The 27213-nt window shown below is 45.4% G+C and overlaps 1 protein-coding gene across 6 annotated transcripts; it reads right to left on the minus strand.

Annotated features, from left to right (window-relative positions):
- Window positions 1–121: 121 nt before the first annotated feature.
- On the minus strand, window positions 122–26853 carry SEPTIN6 (septin 6). Of its 6 annotated transcripts, none has more exons than XM_014255266.2 (11): window positions 26760–26853; window positions 20492–20606; window positions 13344–13539; window positions 11989–12175; window positions 11597–11758; window positions 9128–9224; window positions 8712–8880; window positions 7671–7803; window positions 6822–7012; window positions 4849–4892; window positions 122–634 (listed from the first exon to the last, which is right to left on the minus strand). In XM_014255266.2, the coding sequence occupies exons 1-10, from the start codon at window positions 26784–26786 to the stop codon at window positions 4889–4891; spliced, it is 1281 nt and encodes a 426-aa protein (XP_014110741.1). In that variant the 5' UTR covers window positions 26787–26853; the 3' UTR covers window positions 122–634; window positions 4849–4888. The 6 variants fall into 6 exon arrangements, with proteins under 6 accessions (XP_014110741.1, XP_005526264.1, XP_014110737.1 ...); XM_005526208.3 differs by lacking the exon at window positions 122–634 and adding an exon at window positions 2533–3105; XM_005526207.2 differs by lacking the exon at window positions 4849–4892.
- Window positions 26854–27213: the final 360 nt, after the last annotated feature.

Below are 27213 nucleotides of genomic sequence, written 5' to 3' on the forward strand. Positions count from 1 at the left end.
CTTCTCCTAACTTTAAAGAACAAGAGGAGGTGGAGTTAGGAAAGAGAAAGTACCACTTCACTCACGTCCACCAGCCAATGGGGCTCTTTTAACAGGATGGTGAGACACAGGAGGACACTAGTGAGAACACACAGTTCTTACTTTATTTCTTTGACAAAATTAAATATTTCGTGGCTGCCAACAGAGCAAGTTGCACCATGTTTGTATTTCCTTTGACTCTGAATGCACGGTTTCCAAAACAAATCAAACAATATCATATTGAAAATATTCCTCAGGCTTCACACCTCAGGGAAGCCCATGACATTTATATTATTAAAGACAACATTAGAAAAAACATATGCCCATAACAACGTTTGAAAATGTATTCGCTACATCATTAGTCCCAACATCACATTTCTGTTGCTCTTCAAAATTCCAGGTCATCAATTCCCCCCACATCACCCTGTCTTGTCACACAAATTACAAGACACTTCAATTTTAAGTATCATGCAAGTCAGTAAAAGAGCTTCTTTCCAAGACACTAACACTGAAGATTTGTTCCCCCCTCCCCAGACAGAAGACCCTTAAACTCTTCTAGAAGTGGCAGTCTTCTCCCTCAGACACAGTGCAGCTGGCGAAGACAGATTAAAAAAAGCTACAGAGAGAGAAAAGGGGAAAAAAGAGAAAAAACGGAAGATTAGCAAAAAAGAGAAAGACATTCAAAAAGCAAGAAAAAGAGATGCAACATGGAAAGAGCTGACAGAGGAGAGATGGAACCTCCTTGTGTTACCTCAAGTACTTCAGGGAAATCACACAAGTAAAAAACCTTTTTTTTTTTAAAGTCTTTTAAGAGTTTCATGTAACTTTAAATAACATCCTAATAAGGCAAATGGTCAGGAAGAACAGACAGTAACCTGCAGTATGATAAAAAACTCACATTCAATTGTCCTTTTAACAGATAATCTAGAAGTCATTGACAGATTGATGCTGGCTGGTTTTGGGAGCAGGGCAACATTCAACAGTAGAGGAAGAAGAAAATATTCAAATTATTTTAACTTCCAAAAAAATCCCAAATAAACCACAAAGCAATTAAAGAGCTCTATGGGAAATGAAAATGTATTTATGGTGAAAGAGAATACCTGAGAAAATACATTGCAATCCAGAGTTTGGACTGCCCTCACTGCTGGGAACAGAGGCCATGACCTGGGGCTGCTGCTGTGAGCAGGAGCCAGGCTGAGCCTGTGCTGAAACTGCTCCTGAGCCTGTGGCATCACCCAGAGCACTGCTCAGGTAAAACCTCAGCACTAAACAACATCACCTATCAGGGCTAGGCCTGACATGTGCTTATCTTCTAAAACCACAGCATCTGGAAGGGGTTTGTGGAGGCAGCACGTGTCTGATCTTTCAGCAGGGGCAGGACGTGTGGATTCACCACACACAGAGCACTGAGCCCGCCCACAGTGCGACTGAAGGATCGGGCTCATAACAAGCAAGTTTGAAATGGAAACGAGGATTTACATGCCAGTCTTCAGATAGCATGAATTAGCAAAAGAAAAAAATAAAAGCAAATGAAAAAAGACAGATGATATCATGAAAATGACACCAAATATAATGAGAAAAAAGTGTTTTATCTCTGAACTACGTGATAATTAAACTGATGCTGTCATTTTAATGTCATCAATAAATATATTTAAACTGCATTGTTATTTTGCCAGCAAAAATAACTCACAGAACTTATTTCCATATCCCTTGTTCAGCTGGGTGGAATGAGGCCAGGAAAAAGGGGAATCCATTAATTGTAGAGGAAAAAAAATATTGCAGGATTTAAAGTTGTAGCATCCAGAATCTTGTTATGACTAATCTTACATTGTTTAATAAAAGCAATGACCACCATTACATAGTAAAGACAGAATCACAATGAGGACATAGGAGAACACCCTGGAAAGGTCACAGCTGAAATGCTGTCATGTTTTATTAGACCCTCCGATTTAACAAGTAAATGAAGGTCCATTCCAGGCCATTGTATTCAGGGGTAATTACTCAGTACAGAGCCATGGGTTACTGTAAAAGAAGGGCAAAGAAAACAAAAAAAAAAAAAAAAAAAAAAGAAGTAAATGTTAACCAGAATTCACTGTCTGATGAACTCTTTATTTAAAAACAAAAAATACACAGAGAAGACAGTTGCAGGCAAACCAAAGCTGCACTTGGCCAGAGTGAACTCCTAGCCCAGTGAGCAAAACACCCTCCTTTTTAGTGCAAATTTTGCAGTAAAAACAAGGCTTTTGCTGAATAGAAAATATGAGAAGAAACCTGTCAACATCTGTACAGTTCTAAAGAGATGTCAGATAAAAAAAAAAAAAAAGTAGTATTTTTTGCATTAAAACCAGAAATTGTTGGAATCATTGAGAAGAAAGTCAATGAAACAGCATCGTCTTTCTTCAGAAACACTGATATGTACAGCAAGGTGACCAGCTTTCCCTGAGATTGGATCCAGGATGTGCATCCAGGTCAGCACACTGAGAGGTAGACCAGGCAAGAGATCCTTCATGACCCCTGCAGCATTCAGAGAACACTTAGTTGCAAACCATGGATCCAAATTTGAGGTTTCATCAAGCCTGGAAACTAGAGGTTTGGACTCAGGCCCATGCCTGTGAGGATGTCAAGTTTTGCAAAAAGTCCTTGAAAGTTATTTGAGTCACACATGGCAGCACAGGGGGTAATGAGGGCTTAGGAACAGCAAATTAATATGAAGAGAGGGCAGCCAGTCTCTGGAGACAGCACAACCCTCCCCACTGGGCTGCACCCACAGCAGGAGCTAAATGCACCCCCCAAGCAGCTCTGACAGCATAGAGCGGGAGAAAAGCTCAGCAATGGGAGAGGGGACACTTGCCCAGGAGCAGTGGGCGTCCTGCTGCTGCCCAAGGGGCAGGAGGAACCTGGCACAGCCTCTCTGGCCAGCAGAGTCCCTCACAAGAACAACCCCAACAGCCAAGAGCTCTGGTTTAACCCCGAGTGGTGAGCGCGGGCGGGAGCAATGGGAAAGGTGAGCAAACAGGCACAATGGCACAGCCGAGGGTGGGGCATTCGCCTCTGGGGCCAGGGGAAAGGTTCTACAGGAAACCCGAACTGAAAATGAAAGAAAAAGGCAGGTTAATGGTTTTATGGATTAATGACAAAAAACAAAATAAAAATACAAATTTTTCTAATGTGCACGCACACACAAAAAAGAAAGTGTTGCTAAGCATTAATAAGGTTTAATCTGACTACAAAACATGCTTTATGCAGACACACACACACTCAGCAGTGGGATGAACCAAATTTATTTTATAAAATAATCCTTTCACAGTTTTGCAAGCTACAGGACTCATCGACTGTGACTTGTTTGTATCCTTGCAAAACAGTGAAGCCCTGCAACACTTTATGGATCAATATGGAGAGTGTTTTTCTAAATCCTGGAAAGTACCACATATACATATTTAATTTAGCAATGACAAATGCCCATTGAAAAAGGCACTGTCTGCATTTGTGTAGCAGGAACAAAGAACTTCATTTGATTCAAAGCCCAGCACACAACAGTGTACAGTTATGAGGACTGCCAGAAGCAATCCAAAACCAACAAAAATCAGTAATGTTCACTCTAACTGCACTTTAGCTGTGCCTTTGTACTCAGCACCAGAATGAACACTGTTATTCTTTGAGCTTATTTTTCCACATTCAGAGCCTGATAAGCAGAGAATTGTTATTTTCATTGTTGTACAGCAGAGATATTCATTCAACTGGACAGCTCAAGACAACTGCAAGCGCCAGCTCAAGTCAGTACAAGACCCTTCTGAAGCTCTTCTGTAAAGTGGAAGGTCCCATTTAAATTACACTGAAATGCCTCTCACTGACAGCATAATGTTTAGTTGCTTTTCCATTTCCCCTGGTGTTAAGAGGGAAGGAATCTTGGAATCAGCTTCTACCAGTCTAAGGGGTAGACCATAATTTAGTATGGACTATCCAGGAGAGAATGTAAGATTAGCTTTGTCTGCAGAGAAGAATGGACTCAAAGATGAGTTTTTAGGGCTTCTAGTTATAAAGTTTCAAGATTTATAGTTTTTAGTTATTTTAGGTTTTTATAGTTTATTTCCAACAGGGTCCTTTCTCTGAGAGGCCTGAGCACCTCAGCCTGGGGCACTGTCATGCTTGCCTTGGATAATGAGTGTTGCTGCTCTGTCAAGAAGCAAGACATTTCTGTGGGAGGTTTCCTCTTCCTCCCACCAGAGAATCATCAGCAAATTAAAAACGCTCAGTTAAACTCACTCAGCCTAGCTGTAAGTAGACCACTGTCATTAGCACTTTAACTAATAACCCTAATGATAGAAACTAGTCCTGCATCTACCTTCACTGTAACCACAAATTAACATTACAGCTTGGAGGAGTGGGAGGGAAGGAGGAGAAAGGAAAGAGAGAGACATTTTCATGGCTAGCTGGGCTGTATCATCAGCACCACATCTCCATAGCAACTGTTGCCATAGTATCAATGTGGTCTGTGTGATTAAAGAATATAATTTATTTTTTAGAGAGATGGAATAAAGAGAACAGAGCCAATGAAGTGCAAGAAAGATTTAAAAAGAAGAGACCGTAATCCTTATTTTTCTATGTTACATATCCTGAGTCTCTGAATCTAACTTTGCCAAATCTTTAAAGATAATTACATACTTTTTCTACAACTGCATATGTAGAGTGAGTGGTAGAGCACATATAGTGGGGGTGAAAGCAGAGTAAGACAGAGATAATACTTAGAAGCTTCAGGACCTGCACACGGTCTGCTTTTTTAGGAAAGGTAACTGATCCCACTGTGAGGCTCTATTAGTTAATGACGCTTACCAGGACAATGTGCCTCATGCACCATGCAGCCAAACAGCAGCTAACTGTAAAACAGCATACATGTAAGACCTAATAATGATGGTAATGATGTAACAACAACAACAACAAAAAACAACTGAGTCATGATTAGTGCAAATTACAGAGCTTGGGTTTAAACAAGTCACCTGTAAAAGAAAAAGGCTATTGTACTCCCAACCAGTAGTAAACAAGCTACAATTAAGCTCCAGCTTGCAAGATTAATTTTTCACTCTTAAGAAAAATTATGGTCTAAAAAAATCAATGAAATCCATTACTAAGGACAACTGGAGAAGTTACAGAGCAAAGAAAGCTGCACCATTTCTAGCAAAGCAATTTTCCCAGAGGTGAAAGAGGCTTCCTATTATCTTCCCAAGCCTTACTGAAGCAATGACCTATCTCTGTCATGAAGTTTTCTCTGCTCTTAACTGACAAGAACAGTACCAAAGATTTTTCATATCAACGTGCTTGGTGTCAAGGAGATGTTCTGAGATGAGAACCACCTCAAGGACCAAGAGTTTGACTTAGGCCACAGAAACTAATTGCTGATACTGTAGAGCTGTTGCCTCCCTTTTCTGCATTCCTGACACTGACTGATTTCAAGGCTGAAGTCTGCAGTCCTGAGTGAGCAGATGTCTAAGGGCTCTAAGCATGAAAGAACTCAGCTGGGTATTCCTCACACAGCCCAAGCTGAAGAGAGAAGTCTGTCCCCAGTCAGTCTCAGACTTCTCAGTATGAAAAGATATTAAAAACCCCCTGAAGGTGATTCAAATGAACAAATCAAAATAGGCAGTGGAAAAAGGAATAGGCAAGTGAGAAAAGGGCAGCACAAACTGCTCATTGAAAAAGAATGTTCATGTTGAAGCAGCTTCAGCTCTAAACTAAAAGGCTAAACCAGGATCTAATTCTTGTAATTGGGTCTTTCCTCCTCTGTCTCATTTGATCCCAAGTTTAACAGTCACGGGCTTTTCCCCGCCAAACAGTGCTGTCAGTACTTTGGACATGCCTTATACTGTCCAATTTAATAGCATTTCTTCTTGTACTTAAGACTGCATAGCGCAGGCAAGGCTTGCCCCAGGGCTGTGCAGAGAGGGGATCATGGCAGTGATACAAAACCAGACCCATTTGGCTGCATACCACTCTCTGCACACCTGCACAGGTGGCACTGCACTCCTTTTGGGAACTGTACCACAGTGAGAAGGAAGGGAACTGTTCAGTGCTGGGAGAACTGGGAGATCTGTTTCCTGTGTAGCAGTTACTCTTGAGCAACTGCAGAGCTTCAGGAGCCTGGCACAGGCACTGCAGACAGCCCAGATCCCAGACCCTGATGAGGGGCTGGATCCTGTCACACCTGTCCCTGGCATGAGAAATCCCTGCTACAGCCACGCAGTATCACCCACTGTTTCTGTGGAGGGCAAAAGGCTGATTTAAGACAGGAGAAGAGTATTAGTGCTAACAAGGTGCTATGACCTGTCCCCTCATTTTGCAGTCTTACATTCTGCAGATTCTGGAATTCAAGACTGTTAGTTTCCCTAAATAATTTCCACGATCTTCTCAATCTAAGCAAGTAAGAACCTGAGTGAGAACATGCTCCTCTTGTAGGATAATGGGACATCCCTGCTACCCACACCCTAGCCTTGGCAGCTAATATGGTTCCACTTCTTTACAAGCACTGAGAGACCAAGGGAGTAGCAGGGAATCTTGGGGGATAAAAACAAGTTCATCCTCTCCCATGCTATCAGAAGGCAAAGCGGGAGGTTAGTACTGCTCCCTGCTCTTCAGGATGACAGCAAATGTTACATGCTTCCAGATACTGCTCAGCCTTACTAGGGATTAAATCTGGCTGTAAACCTGCCCCTGATAAGGACTGGCTATGTTGGAGGGAGATATGAACACCCAGAAAAATAGTAAAGGAGAACCATTAACAAAAAGCAAATACCTCTGGGTTAGCAACTTACTTTTTCCTTTCCTTATCCCTTTTAAGAGTTTGCGATCCTCCAGCCTGCTGAGCCTGTGACTGAAGCAATTCAGCTGCTGTCTTCCTTTGTTTAAATGCATTTACTTCATCATCCAGAGACTTCTTCTTATCCTCTAGCTTCTTCTTTTCATCCTGATGCAATTTCTTCAGGCGATCAAACTTCTCATGCAGCTGAAGGGAAAGGAGAGAGGTGAGCAGGACGCGGCACTACCAGATATTCTGTTCACAGGGAAAGAGGAAGATGGAAGGGTCCCTTGAGATCTGAACCTGTGAGTCTCCACTGCTCTCCACAGCATTTCTAGTTCCTAGACTGCCAGAAACCAGACATAGGGCAGGGAACAGCCTCCTTCCACAACTTACAGTGTTCTAGTAATGCATCATTATGCAGACTAAGAAAAGAGGACTGGGAGAGCATAAGTGGAAAAAAAACCCCTTTAATCCATCTACAGGGGTCTCTGTCCTATTCCTCTTTAAAGGTCAGTAAATTAATGAATTTTTCATAAAGCCAAGGAAGTTGTATGGATGTATTTTTTGTAAAACAAGTTCATCTCAAGGGCTTCTTCTCTCCTTGACTTTTAACACACTACACCTCTCCATCAGAATCAAGACTAGCCCTTTCCTGGTGCAGTAATTTGTACAGAACAAGCACTGTGATTCAGTTTTGTCCTACATACTGAACACCTTAACATCCCCATCCAAGTTAAACCTTAGACTTCTTGATAAGAAAGTCCTAGACCACACTCTGCAGAAAGTGCTTTGGCAACAACTACTTACTTGGGAGTGAATCTATCACTCACAGCCATGAAGACACAAGTACTGCAGTCATTACCTCTTTTTCAGCCTCCTTCAACTCTGCTTCTTTTTCCTTGACCCTCTGGACAAACATCTGTCTCATTGCCTCTTCCTTTTTCTGCAGTTCTCCCAGAAACTCATTTCTTTTGGCTTCATAAGTTTCTTGTAAGCTGAAAAGGAAGGAAAGTCCAGACTTGGGACCAACTTCTTTCCCTGAACCTCTGAAATCAAGCCCTCACCATGACTATTGCTTTGCACACAACACATTTGCTACTCAATCACCCACATGTGCCCGAAGTCTTCCTCATCCCAGGATTTTTGGCACTTCTTTATATGTTGAATGTTGGGCAATTCAAAGAGACCAGCTGACAACAAACACTAGTTCAGAGAAACACTGGTGTTGATGCCTTAAGATTTCAGCTTTTATGTTTTTCAAATCCTGTACTGCATTAGTGCATAATTCTAAATTTCATATAAAGTGTTAGTTAACTGTCTTCACATTTTGGTCAGACAAAACAATCCCTCTGGGCCTGAGATCCAAGGACACCCTAGATCCTCAGGCCCCGAAAAGTATAAACAAAAGTGAATTGGGGAGAAGCAAACTTCAGGTAATGACTTCATTACCTGAAGCTGTAACTGGAGGATTAATGCCTGATATGTAAATAGACCAAACTTATATCTGTCTGAAAAACTTGTGATCATCATCCATTTTTGGTGTAGCCCCCTGGAGAGGCTTCATCTGCCCTTAATGTACCCGAAGGCTTTTCTACTTTTATCCTTTTAACTTTGTCTGGCCTCTATTTCTCAGTAAGCGCAAAATAGGCATCACTGTCTCTCTTCAGCACAGACATTTCTACTCCCATACTTGCACATTCGTAGTCAGTCCTGCACATCCTCCCTGTATTTTCACTTTCTCCCAGGCAGACCTTTGCTGGATTTATCTGACCTGGCAGTTTTTCTTGCTGCATTGGTTTTTTCCATGCTCTCCCAAGGACACACACGCACATAAGCACCCAGCACATCCAACAATGCATGCAATGCTTCTCTCAAGCTCTCCTGTCTCCTCCAGGGATCTCACCTGAAGGGTTTGCTGTCTGGATCAGTGTCCTTGAAACCCATCTCTTCCAGTTTACATCGCCTGTAGAGCTCATAGTGGCGTGTGTGGGTCTGCTCACGCAGGTCTTCCATGTTCACGCGGATCAGCATCTCCCGCAGCTTCACAAAGTCGCAGTGAGCTTCATTCTCCACTGTAAAAAGACATAAGGTAAGGAAGAAAATGGGGACTGAAACTAAGATTTCTTTACACATTCCCCAATTGTCTACTCCTCCAACAGGTTTAACAGCAGGGAAAACTGGCACTATAGGCCTGACACAAGGATTTAACAAAGGATAATTCCCCATGGATAATCAAGTCCAGCTCCTTTTATGAAAGCACATTACCTCCTTGCACAAGTGTCACCATTCATGCCTTGAAAATCGCAGAGCTCAACTCACCCTGCACTGTGCCCCAAGGGTACTGACGAGCTTTCATCATTTTGTTTCCTATTTTCAGCTCCTCCGTACTCCCAATCACTGCAAATGGCAAGTGGGCCTGGAACACATTTAATGATATCCGTGTTAGTCCCTCTCAGACCTGGCTGACCCACCAGCACACAGAGATGAGCACAGCCACTGAGCAAGACAGTCATTATGCACACGCTAATCTCAGGGAGTCTAGTCACTGGCCACTAGTCCAAGACAAGGGGTAGCAGGGTGGGTCCTTTTTTGGAAACCTTGTCAGTGCTACCACTCTATATCCTCTACCTGGCTGATCCTCCCAGCCACAGAGTCTCAGGTGAGATGAGCCAGTGCAAGACTGGCATCAGAGTGACAGCTGGAACAGAGTGCTGCGGCTCGGACTGCGGTGCTGTCCCAGGGTTTGCCATGCCTGAGGAGAACATCTGCACAAGCACAGAAGCAGTAAGAGGTCTTGGACCCTTCTTGGTTTTATCCCCCCACCACTCATTTAGCTCATGCTGGAGCACAAAACACCTTGCTCCATCAGATCATGAGATGGAAGTCTATCCTCCACCCCCAGAGTAACAGGTCTGTCCTCCCTGCTTGCTTCTGCCCTGGTGAGGAAGGGCTGAACATGTCCCCAGCCACTGTGTCCAGTGTGCCCAATGTCACACTCTTCAAGCTGATATGCACTCCACATTACACAAAGACTGACTAAGAACAAGAAGGATTTGCTTTTCAGAAACTCAGAAATCAGAAACAGTCACTGCTTAGTGATCTCTCTTCAGAAGACAAAAAGAGACTTGCCCAGTGTAAGCTCAGCAAACTTGGAACTGAAACCCTCCCAAATACCTATCTAGGTTCTGAAGATCTCACCTTACAGTCTTCTCATTTCCAAAACTCAGGCAACCAAGCAAATCCCCTAGACATTGCAATCGTACTTTGCTGCATTTTTCTGTAAGTGAGATTTCTCCCCACCTCCCTTGCTCCTGGGAACTATACTGCATTCTGCCAAGCCACAAGGAAGTCAAAGTCATACAGTGCAAAGTTTCAGCACTTTGAGTTCCCAGTTCTTTGCACCAATCCTTTCTGCTGAGTTTTGTGAAGTGACATTTATAAGGCAAAGCATTTAAAGTGCACCAAATTCTGGACAATTTAAAGGGCCTCAGGAAGCCAACTACAAGGAAGACCCGTGACCCTGGATTGCTCTCAAGAGCAGGTAGTGAATTCCACAGGTTATCCAAAAACTTGGACAAGTTCATGACAGGTGGTACAAGCAAAAGATTTCAGAGATGATGTTTATGCTTTCAGAGTGTGGCTCACTGCAAACAAAAAAAACTGCCAGCAAGCACTCACAGAGATGGGCTCTTCCCCCTCTATTCCTCAGCCCCCTACTCTCACATGGGACACACACAGAATAAGAGTAATATTTGTCTTATGTTTCTTATAGTATCAGTATTCAGATACAAGCTTTCCAGACCTGCAAAATTGCCTTGGTCAAATTCTGGCCTGCTTAGTCGCCACAAACCTGGTAATTCTGACTGTAATAGAAGATTAAAGAGCTGATTTGTCTGTGCAGCGACAGACACAACCCAGAACATCTGCAACCCAAGACAGTGATTCCCTCCCAGGAGACAAGTAAATGGCTGAAAGGAAAGACAAGCAGAGGTTCTCTTCCACCCTCAGAAGGGTTAACACTGAAATGCTCTGACCAGGAAGCTACCACTGACAGCTCCTACGTCAGGACAAACTTCAAGTTTCTTTCAGGCCTCTCCAGAACACTCTACAACTATACAAAATCAAGAGGTGGCACAAATGCACATCAGCTAGACCTCTGCTGCATCCACAGCAGTAAAGCAATCAACTTCCCCTACTTGATTTCCTGTGAAGAGCCTTCTGGAAAATGGGACCATGATCAGGATGTGCTGCCAGAAGGACCAAGGGACAGCTTGCTTCATCCTCAAGGAGCCACAGACAGGCACCCATGATGCTGGGAAAGCCAGAGCCAGAATGGGCACCTGCAGGCACCTCAAGGCATGTCTGGCCCAGGTTGTGTACTGTTTTTCACACCTTGATGGTTAAGCTGTGTAGTTCCTTGCCACAGGATCCTGGAAGTTTACTGGTGGGAGGCCATCAGGTGATGCATAGGACAGGAATAATGACGAACCCTTGAGCTGAAAAGGGTTTAAACACTGATTTCTTACACATCCCTCAACAGATAAGCACGAGGACAGGGAGGGTATTAAAAGTCTGTTTTCTGATTAGAAAAGCCTACCAGAGAGGCAGTAGCCTACCACAAAGCCCTCCTAGCCTAAGATGACACTACAAGGATGAAATTCTTGTGAAATTCTCTGGTTTTAAGACACAAAATAAAAGGGAAAGTAGATTTAAGAAACATTCCAGTATGGGCCACCAACCCCTACACTGACTGCTGTTCTGAGAGAGAAGAAGAACCGAGTTACTTACATTCATTGTCCCATTTATCTCCGCCACTGATTCATCATCTGTTGGGAACTGGTAGATCTGCACCCCATTACTGACCAGTTCACTTGTGATTTTAATTTTAAACTTGGTCAGCTCACTCTTGGAAATGGCATCAGATTTGGCAATGATGGGAATAATGTTCACCTAGAAAAAAACAGAGGTATGAAGTAATCATACTTTTCTCCTGGGAGTTTCTCTAAGTCTGCAATACAACCTTCAAAACTTCTAAGTGCTCAATAAATCTATAGAATTATCTGCCAATTCAGTCATTTCCACCAGAAGGGCTATTCAAGATGGGGAGATCCTCTGGAAAAGCAGCAGCCTTTCCATTATGCAAACAGTAAATCTGCCCAATAAGAGTTACTTGTGCCAACCTTGCTGTCGAGCTTCTTCATCGTTACCAAGTCCAAGGATTTCAGGGAATGGCCTGTCGGAGCAATGAAGTACAAGCAAGCGTGGATCCGGGTGTCATGGTAGTTGTGCAAGACCCTTTTTATCTTCAGTTCTTCTTGCAAGTAGGCTTCAAACTGAGCATCAATGAACTCAACGATGGGTTTATAGCTTTGGTGAAAGGAAAAAAAAAGCTATACATCTCACAGTCAGAGAGTTAAACAAATAGGACAATGCCCCTTGGCTTGCTTTTAAGAAAAAAGCCGTTGATAGATTTCACTTTCCATTTTCCACTTTCTGAGACCAACTCTCTCTCCCTCCCTTGCTCTCCACCTGTAAGAAATTTTAAAGTTACACTGCTGACAAGGAGACATGGTCCTACATCAGACTCTAGCAACCTGTTTGTCAAAACACAGTACTAGGATTCAGCAGAGGATAGCAGACACACATCCTCTCCAGGGAAAGCAGACTCTCATATTTTGAAATGCAAGGAGGAGAGACTATCTAAAGCAAGGCTAATGTAGACTCATTTGCAGAAGTGTGTAACCCTTGCTTGCACTCAGGGAGTGAATGGCTTGCTGCTCTCACAGCCCCGAGTGCTGCTGGTGGAATACACAGCTTCATTCAGTACTACCTGTGCCCAGTGCTCTGAGGCAGGAAATTCCTGTAACCCTCTTGCAAGGCCTTCTGAAATACAGAGCTGCCAGACTCAAAAGGACATCAGTGCATTTAAAACAAACTTAAAAAAAAATATCTAACAGATCCACATAAAAGCAAATCCCATCAGCAATGTCTCTGCAGAGATGCACCTTGGAGACTGTCTGGTGTAACTGCATATCCCTTAACCAACACACTCCAGCCACTCTGGGATGTGAGCTGCCAGACACACTCCCCCAGGAGTATCTCACTCCCCCAGGGTATCTCACTGCACATTTTCTTCCTTTGGCTCTCCCCATGGAAGAGCCCTGCCAAAAGAGGATAATAAGCCAAGAAGATACTAAGCCACATTAGGGGTTTGGTCAGCAGCTTGAGGGAAGCACAAACCAAAACAAGCCCAGATGCCTTGAAGCATTTCAGTTTCCCCACCAGATGAATTTGGGCAGAAGGTTGCCAGCAGGGCAGAAATTGCTCTGACAGCATGAGAAAAGCTGCTTTATAGCTGAAGCAGTGCTGACCTTCCAGAGCCTCTGTCCTCTCTCCTACCTGTCCCATCCTGAAAGAGGTGACAAGGACAGCTCCTAAGAAGCAAGCAGGAAAACTGCAGTGCAGTCAGGCCCAGCTAGGGCACAGGGAGAACGAAAAGCCAGGTCACAATATAGCCTCTCTCCCTCACACTCACCTGTCTTCTTTGTTGATCTGATCCCCAAAGCCCACTGTGCTCACAATTGTCAGCTTGAGGTTGACATTGCTCTCCTGCAGGTCATAAGTACTGGATTTCAGCTGGACTCCAGGCTGTGAGTGAGATGCTGCATCACCTTCAAACTTGGTGTTGAAAAGGGTGTCCATGAGGGTGGACTTACCAAGGCCAGTTTCCCCTATTGGAGAAAAAGAGAGTTGAAATGTTCTGTTGAATATTAATACGGGTTGGCCTTTCAGCTTCCAAATATTAACAGGGGTGAAATTGTAGCAGATGAAAGCAGATCTCATGCTCCCAAGGGAGCGTCTGGTAAACAGAAAGCCATGAACAATGGGAGGTCTGTATTCTGGGAAAATTACATTTCACAGTCTAATGGCCATTAATGTCATTACAAAATAGAGATGAAAGGAAAGAGGTAGAAAAGCAAAGGGGAAAGCATCGTTCAGATACTGCTTAAACCCACAACTACACTACAGAAGATGCTGTTTTCATTAAAAAGTGGAAGAGGAAATGGGGCTCACTGCCATTTCCAAAAAAAGCTGCTCCAGGATCAATGTCTGTAATAAGCAGCCACAGAAATAGCTTCCTTCCGTGCAGAACCCTGAAAGCTGATTCGAGTCCCACAGCAAGCTGTGCAGTTGGTTTCTCATAACAGATTGGAGAATCAGCCTTCTACACTGGAAGGGGGCATTTTCTGTAATACCTGGTTTCATACCTTTGGGGCTACACAAGCTGTACAATATCGCAAAATCTGCTTCCAAAAGTTCTGCTAGTATTGTCAGTATTCTGCCAGTATTCTATCAGTACTGAACTGCAATCTGGATTTCATTTATCAACAGGCAACTATTTCCTTGTCTGAAGGAAGAGACAAATCCCAGAAAGCAGTCTTGAATTTGTTTTAGATACATCCCAGGAAGAATAAAACAAACCCCTCTGTGCACACATTCCACAGGGCAGCCTCCCTTACCAGGCTCTGACAACAGAGCCAGCTCTCCGAGCTCACAGGATCTGACTTCCTACGCAGTCTGGTCTGTTGCCTTGTGAGGGCTGCTGTGTTTTGGGGAAACAGCAATTTCTGAGCAGCCCAGATGGCTTTGGAGAAACTTCAGGAGCAGCCGAACCCCACCCTCTGTGAACACTGCTCCTCCAGCCTGCTGTGGGACCACAGGGAGACCAGTGTGTCTGGCTGCATGAGCATTCCCCTCGTTCCCCCAGCCCTCAGCTCCCAACCAAAACAACTTCACCATTTTCCCACTTTGCTCAGAATAAAAGAGCTTCTTATTTTTGTAGGTTTAGAGCTCTGTAGCAGATCCAAACTTGCATGAAATGCCCAATTCAAGAAGGGAAACTCCTCCCCATCCTCCCCTGTCCACATGTCCAAATCTCCAAGCCTCACCCCTGCAAGCAGGCAAATTCCTCTTCTGGCCTCAGAAGGGATTTTCCTCACTTGGGGCTGAAGTACATGGCAGAGCAAGGCAAACACAGAATCATAAAATCATGGAATGGTTTGGGTTGGAAGGAATATTGTCTCATTCCAAGCCCCAAATCCCCTGCTCTGAGAACTAAGCAGGCCCTGATTGCCAGGATGTCATATCCAGTATCTTTCCAGAGGCAGCAAGATCCATTAACATTTCAAAATCAAGATACAGCTTAAGCTGCAGAGCTGCCTGGGAGCCAGCAGTGCTCCATCACCAACACCAACTACAGCCAGAACAGCTACCAGTGCAGTTGCTCTTTGCATCAATCTGGTTTTCAGTCCCAACGGAAGAAGAAGGAGCTGGCATGGCCGCAGTCCCTTGTGCTACCTCAGTGCATCAGCTGTACCTACAGCAGCACTGGCCAGAGCAAAGGAGGGGGACCTAGCAAAGCACAAGGTTACCTCTGTCACTGGAAGAATAAGCTGGTCCAACAAGCCCTTCATTGACTTGGAATCTCATTGTCTGGACTTGTCAGGGACCACTTGCCCCCAAAAATGAGCAGGTGCACAAATCAGACTAGAGCATTTCCATGGTTTGGACAGGGATTTTAAGAGTTAACAGCCAACAGCCTGTATGACCTCCCAGGCTGTTCTCAGGGATTCCAGGAAAGAGCAGTGTAAAAAAAGACAAAAATCTAAACAGTATGAGAAGGCTGCAGCATTTCCAAAGCCCCTGCCAAGGGATGGGTGGGACAGAGCAGTGAGCTGTCTGCTTGCCTGTGAATGCCAGGAGCCCTGATGGGACATCTCAGGATAGGAGAGTCCCTCAGCCCTGCAGCATAGGAGCATCACCCACACACAGTCCTGCAAAGCCTCCTCCTGTGTCACTGCCCCACAGCCTGGCAGGCCCTGGAGCAGCTCCAAGGCTACAGGACAGGGTGACAGGGAGCAGCAGTGGTGCCCAGGGCAGGGAGCTGCTCTGTGCAGTGGATACACAAGGTTATCAGTAAACCACACTGGCTTCTGGGCAGACAGCACCCTGTAAGTCACCTCTCGTTTCTGCCTCCCTTCTTCTTTTGGCTGAAAGATGTTCATATGAAGCCAAGACTCTTGTTTAAGCACATCCTGAACCTGTTGCCTACCTTAACCATTGCCTACCTTAAACCCATCTAAAGTGTTTTTTTCCAGCAAGAGTGACTTTAAGTCTCAGAGGGGCTAGGAAAAGTGTTAAGAGATGCAGAACATCCACCTCATGCAGCTACACAGGGCCAGCAAATGCAACTTTGAACTCAAACACTAAGTTTTTCCTTTTGGAAGGGGGAGATCAGAACCGTGGCATTTTTCCACAGGTGGGAGCTGCCCATCCAAACACCTTTGTGATTAAAATACCCAGGCACTAACATGACATCTCTTATGAAGTCTGCACTCCCAAATTTACATCAAGCCAGCAGATACCCCTGTCCCTGCACTGTGTAACCCCACTGACTTGACACAGAATTAAAGCCTGCCAGGGAAGAGGAAGAAGAGAGTAAAGACTGTCTCAGCTGAAAGAATGTTAACACTGACAGCATGACATGAAATGGTAAAAGACTAAAGATACTAATAGTGTTCTGCTGTGTTAAGTATGAGCAGAGATAGGGAGCAGTGCTATTTTGAAGGCCAAAATGACAGAAAGAAAAATTTCTGAATCTTCTGGGAGTTTCTGCCTCACAAAGAGCAAACTTTTTGCTGGCTAGAAGATGTGAATGGTGCCAACTGCTTCTTGCAAGGATAGGAGTCCAGATAAAAAGGTCTGATAAGAAGGACAAGTGGTCTGTGCTTGTTCCAGCCGATGGCACTGGAATCTTCCTCACAACATAGAAAGGATGAACAGGGATCAGAAGAGGCAGAATTACTTTGAAAAAAGCAGCAGTGTACACAAGCCGAGTAAGAGGCATCCCTGGCAGAGAGATTATTTCCCAATGTCAGGCTTATGGACACATGTGATCTGATCTCCAAAACTGTACTTAAGGATTATGCAACTTGACAGTGGTCTGGTGTCCCGAAACAGGGCTGACAAAGCTCTGTGGGGAGGACACAGCAGAGAGAGTGACCTTTACTGGTAGAGTTCTGCACCAAGAAGATGTGACAGCAATGGAAAAGCTTGAGTCTTGTACCTTTCATCATGGGATGAAGTTTTGCTCTTAAGTCTGACAATTTTCAAGGACATTAAAAAAAAAAAGGCCAAAGGTTCTGGACATGCAGCAGCCCTACACCAGTGCTCAGAAAGCACCATCCATTCTTAATGCCCCACAGCCCAGCTGTGCTGGGCTCCCCACACATCATCTCGTTCTCCTGAGACATGTTCCTGCCCCAACTTCACATGCACATGGTATCCTCACTGCTCTATGGAAGCACTTCATCAAATCGTGCACTGATGGAACTGTGGTGGCACCACTTGCAAAACTACAGCTGGGACAAGCTCCTAACTTCCCAAACAGAGACAGACATCTTTGTGCTGAATGAGCTTTCATGGCTTCTTTTCACAGAACTTTTAGCACCCTAAGCACCTGAAGTAGTGAGCTGAATTATACACCACAAAAGCTGTACCTCCTCTTTTTGTGCCTGGAAATTTAATTTGATTTTTCCAAGCATGGGCTAAGTGAAACAAGCAACTGCTCACTGCCCCCCTTTCCCACAACACTCAGGATTTAAGAGGCCCCAGTATATCATCACCAATTGACTCTGCGGGAGGACAGAGGAGTCCTTGGAGTATTTCCCTGTTCAAAGGCAGGGAGCAGCTTTCACAAGAGGTTCCTTTCATGATAGAGCAGCACCTGTCCTTCACAAGATTAACAACTGTGGCTCCAGATATCAAATAATTCAATTTTAAAGAAAATGTATATGCATGCACAGCCTCTTCATATGCAGAAATGGGAGCTAATCCAATGTAGCAGGTTTGCTGAGACAAGCCCTGAGGCAATTCAGACTGATAAGGCCATCTCTCAAGGAGAAAGGGAAAAATAGTTTGTTTCTTCTGACAGACGTGCAGAGACACCACACAATTCCCCACAGACAGGCAAAGGCTGAGCTGCAGGGAAAAGAAGGGCAACAAGGGCTCACAAAATACACTGAAACACTAACACCCAGCTCCCAGCATCTACCCTAGGATACCAGCAGGGCAGGAGAGGGCTAAGGGGACAGATGGCTTTTTGATTAGAGAAACTCAGAGAATCTCTCCTCAGCTGGTTGCAATGGTGACCACAGAAACAACCACTGGGCAACTTCCAGGCTGTAAGCTCATCACCCCAGAGAGTTGCCTGTTGGAGAGCACCAGGAATCCTGTGCACATCCCTCCCTCCCCCAAGGTGAGACCTCCTGCACATCACAGGCTCACTCCTATGGAGTGAGAGACCTCAGTCTTGGTACAGTCCTGGAGGAAAGGGAGGTATTTCTGCCACAAAACAGCCTTTCTCTTTGCACTGAATAGGACAGTTAGAACAAATTCCCTGCAAATCCCGGGAGAGCAAAAGGGGCAAAATCCTGCTTAAACTGGAAACTAGTTTAAACTGGGGTACTAGTTTAATGCAACTACAATCTATCTTGGCAAAATCTAAGAAATTTACATCAAAAACCAGCAGCCTGTTTGTCCACTTTTTTCCCCTGTCTCACTGAAAAATACAGCCAGCACAGAAAGTCTCAGCCATTAAACACTTCTCCAGTTTTTGCACTGAACTAAGAGGCAACTCAAAATTTATCATGTAAGGTTTAGGAGGAAAATGGTTGTGCTGAGAAATAAAAGATCAGAGAAACCATCTGCAACCCCTAACATCTAATGAGAGGTTTTCTCATTTATTCTAACCTTGGCTCTAGTCTCATGTGGGAGACAGCTTTCAGCATGAGAAGAGCTAAAAACTGCTCTACTCTGGACATGCTGCTGAGAGTCTTTTCTGAAGCTTTCCTTGGCTTCTCCAGCAAGAGCTGGAGGAATCACTGGCTCAGATCCAGTATGACACAGAGCAGAAATATCACTGGATTTTTCCTCCAACAGATGCCACACACAGCTGAAAAATGGGAGGCAATGTAGTGCCTTTCTGTCATGCTTAGTGGACTGTCTATGGGATCCTCATCCAATCTTCATCTGCTTCTTTGTTCTTCCAATTTTTCATCCCAAACTCTGCTGTACAAGTGAAATTCAACCAAATAAATGACACATGAACACTGGGAATTTTTGTTTTCTTTCTCCAGGATGTTTAAGTGTGGGGGCAAAGATCTGCAAATCTTTTTCTAATGGGGTTTATTATACTTTTCTATAAAGTGTCTTTATTTCAAGATTGTGTTATTACTATTCATAAAAAACTGACATTAGTAATAATGTACATTCATCTTGGTGAGTCCTTGTTATTCACCTCAACAAGTGATACATGCTTTCAATTTCTGCCCTGCAAAGAAAGAGGCAAGCACCGACATTCAGCTCCTCTCCACACATCAAAGTGAAGATATAACTACAGAAGGCATCCACTGCTACACCTAGAACTTGTAAAAAAAAAATAGTGCAGCCCAGTAAGTGGAAAAGGAAACCCTTTTAAACTTCAGTCATGGGGACAGGAGTTTCCTTAGGTCATATCACATTCATGACTGTGGAAATCACCTAGAGACTCAGCCTGACAGTGACCTCCACTTGTCAGCAAAGTTTATCATCTCACAGGAATGTGGCTGTAAGGAAAATTGTCTTCTCAGATCCATTTAGCAGGGTTCAGCTCTCCTCTCCTTGCTCTACTACTCTCGTTTCAGACTTAACGTGCTCTGGGCAAATACCAGCTCCATACCACAAGCTGCATCTCTCATGGGAGGAGACAAGCTGGCCACTAGCTGAGTTCCCAGGAGGTATTCACAGCTGCTGCTCTCCCCCTGCCACATCATGCACTGTTGGGATCATCTGCAGACAGAGCTTACTCCGAGCAGCCATGCCACACAATGACCTCCTACTCCCAGAGGCAGGGCACCAGCAGCAGCAAACCCATCAGACAATTATTAATTCTCTGGTTTTGATTTCTGAATTCATCTTCCCAAACTATGGTACCAAAGCCTACAGAGTTTTACTTCTGTTACCTAAGAGAAGGGATTATTTGGGATCCTAACCCTGGGGAAGACCTGTGAGATGGGCTGCAGGGACAGACTTCAAGTCCTGCTACAACGCCAGGCCCCAGCTGTGATCCACACCACATGACACCTTGGATAATTGTCAGAAGAGTTAAGGCTTGGCCAGACACTATCTTAATTCAAGTATGCACAGAAGGGAGGAGAGAAAAAAATGGCTTTTAGTGATTTAAGAGGAGCATGACTAGTATTTTGTTAAAATAATAATAATAATTATTATAATTATAACAATTATAATAATAATAATAATAATGCAATACGTAACCAAACAAGACCTCATAACAAAGTACTCCGACCTATTTTCTTTTAAAAATGTGGAATTCAAACATATGAGGAAAAGAAAGACCATAATAACAGCCTGTGATTTTAGGCATTTTATTTCACTGCTTGGTAAAAAGCCATACTGCAAAACCCCAGTGGGGATTTCTCAGAGCACCAGTAAATCTTGTTACTGAAAATAGAACAGTTGGGGAAATTCAAATCAAAGCTACCTTGTTAGTGCTGTAAGCTACAAGCTACATCCAGCTGCAGAAAACTTTTCAGCAAGAGAACTTCCCAGAATGGAAATACTCACCCACACACAGGATGTTGAAACAAAACCCATGATTAACTGACTTATTAACCAGCTGGTCAGGCAAACTATCAAATCCTACGTGTCCAGAAAGCGGGACAGTACGACAGCCTTCACCCTGAAACACAATGAAATAACTGTGTCATTTTCAAGTAAAATACGCTTCTCTGTATAAACCCTTAAGATCTCCCAAGTGGAATCAATTGCACAGTCCAAGCAGAGATTTTCAAAGATCTGTCAGTCATGTCAGCATGCTTTACTCTTCTCTAAAACAATTCCAGAAGACATAAATAGAACATTTCATTTGCCAAACATTTGAAGGTAGCCCTGACAGAATAACACTAAAATGTGCAAATCATGTGCACAAACACAACTGCTGAAATGAAAAGGTGAAAAACGCTTGTTTCTTCAAAAAATATGCAGGAACTCAAGTCACACTTTAGAGTGAAAACAAAAAGAATCCTCGGTGCAAAGCAATGTATTAATGACACCTCCTCCTCCTACAAGCCTATTACCATTCATTTTATGTGAAATGGAACTCACATGTAATTCCCATTCACAGCCACATTTATAGAAATTAGCCAGAAACAGTAAGGAAAATTGTACCTATAGGAAAACAAAAAGGAGAAAGTGTCCGGAACTGAGCTGCTCATAACCCCACAGGCCTGAAGGAGCCTGCCACCAGGGTTTGGGAGTGGAGGTACCTAAACCTCCTGCTGGGGAGCAAGGGCTGCTCCTGCCCAGCCACCCAAAGGACTTCCTGAGAAGCTGCTCCTGCACCCTGCTGTCTCCTGTGCTCCACACCATTAATCTGGTCTCCCCAGCCAAGCAGAACATGTGGTGCTCCATGCCCAGAAAAGCCGCAAGCTTTGGGAGGGGAGTCAGAAATTTTCACCTGGCCAGTCTATGCCAAGGCACCCTGGGTCCCAACCCTACCCAGCCAACAGTAGAATACGACATGCAGAGGCTCAGCCTCAGAAATGGCACCAGAGAAAATGAAGAGTCAGTGCTGCAGCCCTGTGTTGGTGTGTACTGGAAAGCTGTCCTCCTGCAGCCCCCAAAAGGTATTTCCCTCTCTGAAGCAAAGGCTTTTTTTAAAAATGTATCTTAGTGTGAAAATCAGAAAATTCCCCTCTAGCCTTCCATAAGTTTGCAAAAAATACTACAGCCTAAAGGCAGTAGTTTATAGGGTGTGATTTCAAATTTATTCTTTCACAATCATGCTTTCACATATCTTGAAAGTCTGTTTAAAGGGACAGGCATACTGGTTTTCCCTCTTGTGCTAATGGCACTGGTATTTTAGGCTGGGAAAACATCCCCAAGGAATACATTTACTACTACAGTAGCCTGTCAGTATGATTTCTTGTCTTGTTACTGTTTTGCTGTTGCGGGTTTGGGTTTGCTGTTTTTTTTCAGATATGAGGCTCCAAATACACTTCAATCATTAACCATATCTACCAGTCTGTGATGTGTAAATATGTTTCCCCTTAGCCACATTTTGTGTATTAGTCTGACTCTTCCTGACAAGATGTTCACCAAATGTGGCGCTTCATTAATTCCTGAGCACCTTCCCTCCTAATGACATGTTCATGAGGAAGGCACTCAGGCTCCCCAGCAGATTCTGCTTTTGCCTACAGACAATGCAGCTGTGAGGTCCAGTAATGCAGAATCAGCTAAAGCAGAAGAAAGTGAGACCGTCAGACACACAGATTTTGTGACAACAGACTCAAACTCTCCTAAACTGCATTCACCAAAACAAAACCCCAGCACTGGGGAATCTCATGGCAGTATTGGACCTGCAGCGACAGCCCCACAGTCCTGGTGAAGAACAGAGGGCGGGGACAGAGCCCAAGAACGCACAAGAGAACCACCAGCAGACGGCTCCTGGAGAAGGAGAAATATCAAGTGTATTTTTAATACCCAGCCTTAAAACTACACCGCTGGAAGATGGCTTGAACACTACTCTCCCCAGGAAGCGTGGGCAGGAGTGTGGGCTCTCATTAAGAACAAATCATCCCCTCATCCCTAAATATAAGTGTGATCCAGATGGAACAAAATAAATGGTAGAAGTTAAGCCACTCTCAGCTAAGAGGAGGCATTTAGCATCACACAGAATTCAGCCTGCAAGTCAATTCCTGTAGGTTCTTTTTCTAGTCACCTGTGGTTTTACAGTGCAGTTAAACCACACTTCACATCTGGTACAGACCAGGAAATAACTACTGCAAAATGTGATTTCCAGTCACAGTAGCTAAGCCTCCATGTTAAGTACACAGCCATAAGGTATATTGTGCTACTCTGCCTAAAAATCTACAGCCTACTTAGCCAAGGCATCAAGAGATTGGATGAAGTGGAAAAATAAAAATAAATAATGTTTTAAGATCAGCCTGGTTTTGACACACATCAGAAAGTTGACAGCAATTACCAAACCTGTGGAGAGAAAATAAACACTTTCTGTCTGATCCACCAAAAAACAGTGCAAGTCACCAGTCTTCAAGCACCAAGTGGTATCTCTGTACCAGAGCACTGCTATATATAAACAGCACCATCATAAACAACATATGAACACACTGATTAGTCATCCTGGGTGTATATTAAATGTAGGTTTTGATCCCCTTGTTCAACATTGAAGGAGAATATGTTAAGCTTATAAGCTTTTTGCTGATAAGGTGTTCAAGACTGTCTTCCATTATTCATCTTCCAAATCAGATCAAATTTAAAACATATGAAGAGGTACCAACATGGTAAAGATTAACTACTATATGCATGAAGGCTTTTTCCAGCAGCATCAGTAAGCGCTGGATGGCTCAGAGTCCTTTGTACTCTCTATTTTAAGGTTACATCTTCTTGGAACAAAGACAAAGATGGAATCTCTGGAAAGCCAGTATGAACACTGGCACCACACCAAGACACCAGATGCCTTTTTTTTCCCCCCATATACACAGAGCGACCCCCTGTCTAGGCAGAATGGGCTGTTGTTGCTTGGGAGGAAGTGAAGCGTGTTTGTCACAAACAAGATTAAAAGAACAAAAAGAGCAACACACTCTCTTGCTGTATTATTAGGCAGGGCAGAGTGAAAGTAAAGAAGAGCCACTTGGAGAAGCTTTTTTACTCCTTCCTTTCTTAGAAGGATTTATACAGCCTTTTGTAAGGGCTGCTCCATGCCACAGAAGCCACCACTACCTACTCTTAATTCTTACAGAAAACTACCTGAATCATATGGAAAATACAAAGATATTATAATGAATGACCCCAAGCCTGAAAGCACCATACATTAACTATTAGTTTACAAAAAAAGGGGCAAGATTTAGTCTTTAGGTGTTTGAATCACTCAGGGGTCCTTGGATGAAAAAACGATTAGAGAAAAATCTTGCTGAATGCACATCTGTGTCCTGATCTACTTAGCAGGACAAGCAGGTACAGCACTGTCACCCCTGACATCCTTGGAGCCCTGAGAGGCCATTGCTTCTTTGTGGAGATGAAGCAGAACATACGCAATGGTGCTGCTCATTGCAAATATCAACACTGCATATTCGGACTATGCCTGAGGCCAGGTCTAAAGGAATGTTGAGAAAAGATACCATGGCAAAGGCAAAGCCTCCACTTGGTGATATTCAGGCAGTGCGCAGCAAAGAAAATAAAGAATGTTACAGCTCTGAACCCAAGGGACCCAGTTTCCAAATGAGGCCCACACAGCACAAAACTGCTCTCAGAGGCTGCAGTACAATACTTCATCTAGTTGACTGTTTCTGTTCAGGGCACTGACAGCTGACACTTTGTACTTCTGACACAATTTCTCACCTCTTCCCAAATGAGAATCACTTCAAACCCTGAGGCCTTGGAGACTCCCTTAGAAAGATTTTCAAACAGCCACGACAAACACAGCAGCACTATCCTGCAAAAAAACCAAATCAAGCAACGCTCACAGAGCTCCATCACCACTGCCGGTGCTCCCAGCAGCTGCCTCCTGCCCCTCTGCTGCTCTTAATGCTGACCCTTGGGGGCCTAATCCCCAAACCTGAGACAACTCTTACACAAGAAGTTAAATCTCAAATGGCAAAGCAAGGCAGAACCTGAACTCAGGTTTCCACATTACAGTTTTTCACATCTTCTTTAAGCCACAACAACATCCAATCCCTTCTCATGACCTTGGCACTATGGCATTCACTTCCCCAGACTGCATTTGGTTCTGATTAAACAGCAAATTAAAGCAACATTTGTACCAATTATTTCTCACTTGTACAAGTATGTAATTCTCCTATGTAATGAAAGAATTATCCAGCAGACAGTATAAACATCCTGCACAAGATAAATGTAAATCAGGAATGTAAAGTCTAGATAAAGACTTTGTATTCTTTTTCCTTGCTCAGCTGATAAAAGTCAAGAATATAAAAGAAAAACACCAGAAATGTGGGAAGGAAATAGTTTTGAATCAGGCCCCGTGGAAAGCAAGAAGTGTCTTACCAAAGGTCCTGACCATCAGCCACCCTCTCCAGACGCACTGCATCACTCGGCCATTCAACATTCACAGTCAAATGCTTCCGAAATCTCAAATTCTGTCAGCTCTTAAGATTACACTTCTTTATGCCGCTGACAAAAGGCTGCAGAAATGCCATGCAGTTTGGATACATTCCCAGAAATCTCCTCCAGCAGTTAAAAGATACATATCACTATCAGCAGTCTCAATAACTTTTCTGACCTCTACTAGAGACTGAGAGTTGGACAGTGCCTGGCAAGTCGGTCCTCTGCACCCATCCTCCCCGCTGGCAGAGGACAAGAGAAGGGACTCAGCTTGGTGGTGACAAGGCCACCCTGCCCACCTGGGGAGAAGGGGGTTTCGCTGACCATCCCTGCAATAAATGTGGGCTTGATCAAAGGTTCTCTGGGACAATGGCAGGATGGTAACCCCAGCTCCCCCACAAACCCAGCCTCAGCTCTCACACCTTTAACCCTGCTGGCACACAGAGCCCTCAGCACCACCACAACATTACAGCTCCACGAACCAGACATGACCAGGTGTCCAAGATCTTGGCTGACAAGTTATATGTTCATAAAAGGACATTTTTAATTTGCAGTACAATAGTTTCAAGTCTGTCTCACAGCCAGCTTTCCCTTTTGCCTCCAAAGCAGTATCATAAATTCATTCCAGGCCACAAGCAGTTGTCTAAAACTCCTGTACATTATCTTAGGAAAGCATAACGCTCAATTCCTTTAAAAGACAGGGGAGCAACTGAGTCACTTCACATATTTTGGCAGTCACATACAAGGCAATGGGTATGTCCAAGAGGAAATAACATCACAAACTGGCAAAGAATGGCTACATCTACCCGTTCAGCAAGACTGGGTCCATGCTAAAACGTACTTCTTTGAAGATGAAATTGGAAAGCATTCACCTCAAGTATTACTTCTGTATTAACACATGGACATGAAAGTTGGAAGCCCATCAAACCACAGACAAAACCTTTCTACATGCAAACGTGTTACACATGCCTCCTTAGCATTTCTCTGACAAACGCAGTGGCAGCTCAGCTCCCTCTGCTCCTCTTCTGGATAATTCTCCCCAGACACGCGGGGATCTTGTGCCGCGCCAGCGGCCGGTGGGCACCCGGGGACACTACCGGGGACCCTGGGGGACAAAGCGCAGCGAGAACACAGTGCTGGTGTTTGGCTCCCATAAGCTCCTCCGCGGCACACGGTGCCAGGTCGGAGACCTTCCTTTCCCGGATCACACACTACCGAACACGGGCTGATGGTTTCTTTTGGGGCGAGAGCAGCATCCCCGGAGAGACAGGGATGCCACTGCCGTGCCCTGGTCCCGCGAGGGGCCTCCAGACCTGGGTAAGGGATGCATGGCCAGGCCTCCCCAGCGCTGCAGCCCGGCCAGCCCCGGGCAGCGCGGCAGGTCCGGCCGTGGCCGGGCCCGGCGGGGCAGGACCCCCGGCCCGCCGCGGTGCGGGCAGCCCAAGGTCGCCGGGCCGGGTTGCAGCGGGGGCGACCCCAACATCCTCTACCCCAAGTAACATCAGCTCCCGTCGGGTCGGTCCCCAAGGCCTGACCCTCCGGGAGTCGCCGCCGCTCCGAACCGAGTCTCGGAACCCGCGGGAGGCCCCAGGCCGGTGTCCTCCCAGCCCGCATCTCGCCCGGCGCCCCCTTATCCGGCCCCGCCGCCCTGGCCATACCCGGCTCTCCCGCCCGCCGCCCCGGCGCTGCCCGGTCCCGGCCCCCCGCTCCGGCGCTGCCCCGCTCCCGCGATGCGGCGGCCCCACGCCCGCACCTGCCGCGCCACCTCGGCCGCCGCCATCGCTGCCCGCCCGCCGCACGTTCCCCCCCGGCCTGCGGGCGGCTCCGGGCGTGCCCACCGCGCCACCGCGCGGGGGGGGCCCGCCGCGCCCCCGAGCCCGGCCTGTCCGCGCCCCCCGCCCCGCCCCGCCTCCCCCGCCCTGCTCGGCCCCACCGGTCCTGCCAGTCCCGTCGCCGTCGCCGTCGCCGCCGCCGCGTTCTGTGAGGTGCGGGGCCGCCGGTCCCTCCCCGCGGCAGCCCGCGATGGTGCAGGCCAGGCTGCAGGCGGGGCGGGCGGAGGTTCGCGGCGGTGGCTTGAGGGGCCAGGCGAGCGCGGAGCTCCGGCCGGGGGGTCCCGAGCCCCGGCCCGGTGGGGCCGCAGCCCCGGCCACCGGTCCCGAGACTCGCGGGCTGCCCAGCTGCCTCCGCGGTCCCCCGGCCCCTGCCCG

Source organism: Pseudopodoces humilis, chromosome 15 (genome assembly GCF_049639895.1).
Source record: "Pseudopodoces humilis isolate 2021_Gansu_Grassland_sample_001 chromosome 15, ASM4963989v1, whole genome shotgun sequence".
Lineage (NCBI taxonomy): Eukaryota > Metazoa > Chordata > Aves > Passeriformes > Paridae > Pseudopodoces > Pseudopodoces humilis.

Coding starts and splice junctions, on each gene's coding strand:
- SEPTIN6 (XM_088062701.1), bottom strand. CDS start 26,786: ATGGCGGCGGCCGAGGTGGCGCGGCAG. Junction 11,759..11,988: donor TGAAGAAGCTCGACAGCAAG/GTTGGCACAAGT, acceptor GTTTTTTTCTAG/GTGAACATTATTCCCATCAT. Junction 8,881..9,127: donor CCCTTGGGGCACAGTGCAGG/GTGAGTTGAGCT, acceptor GTCTTTTTACAG/TGGAGAATGAAGCTCACTGC.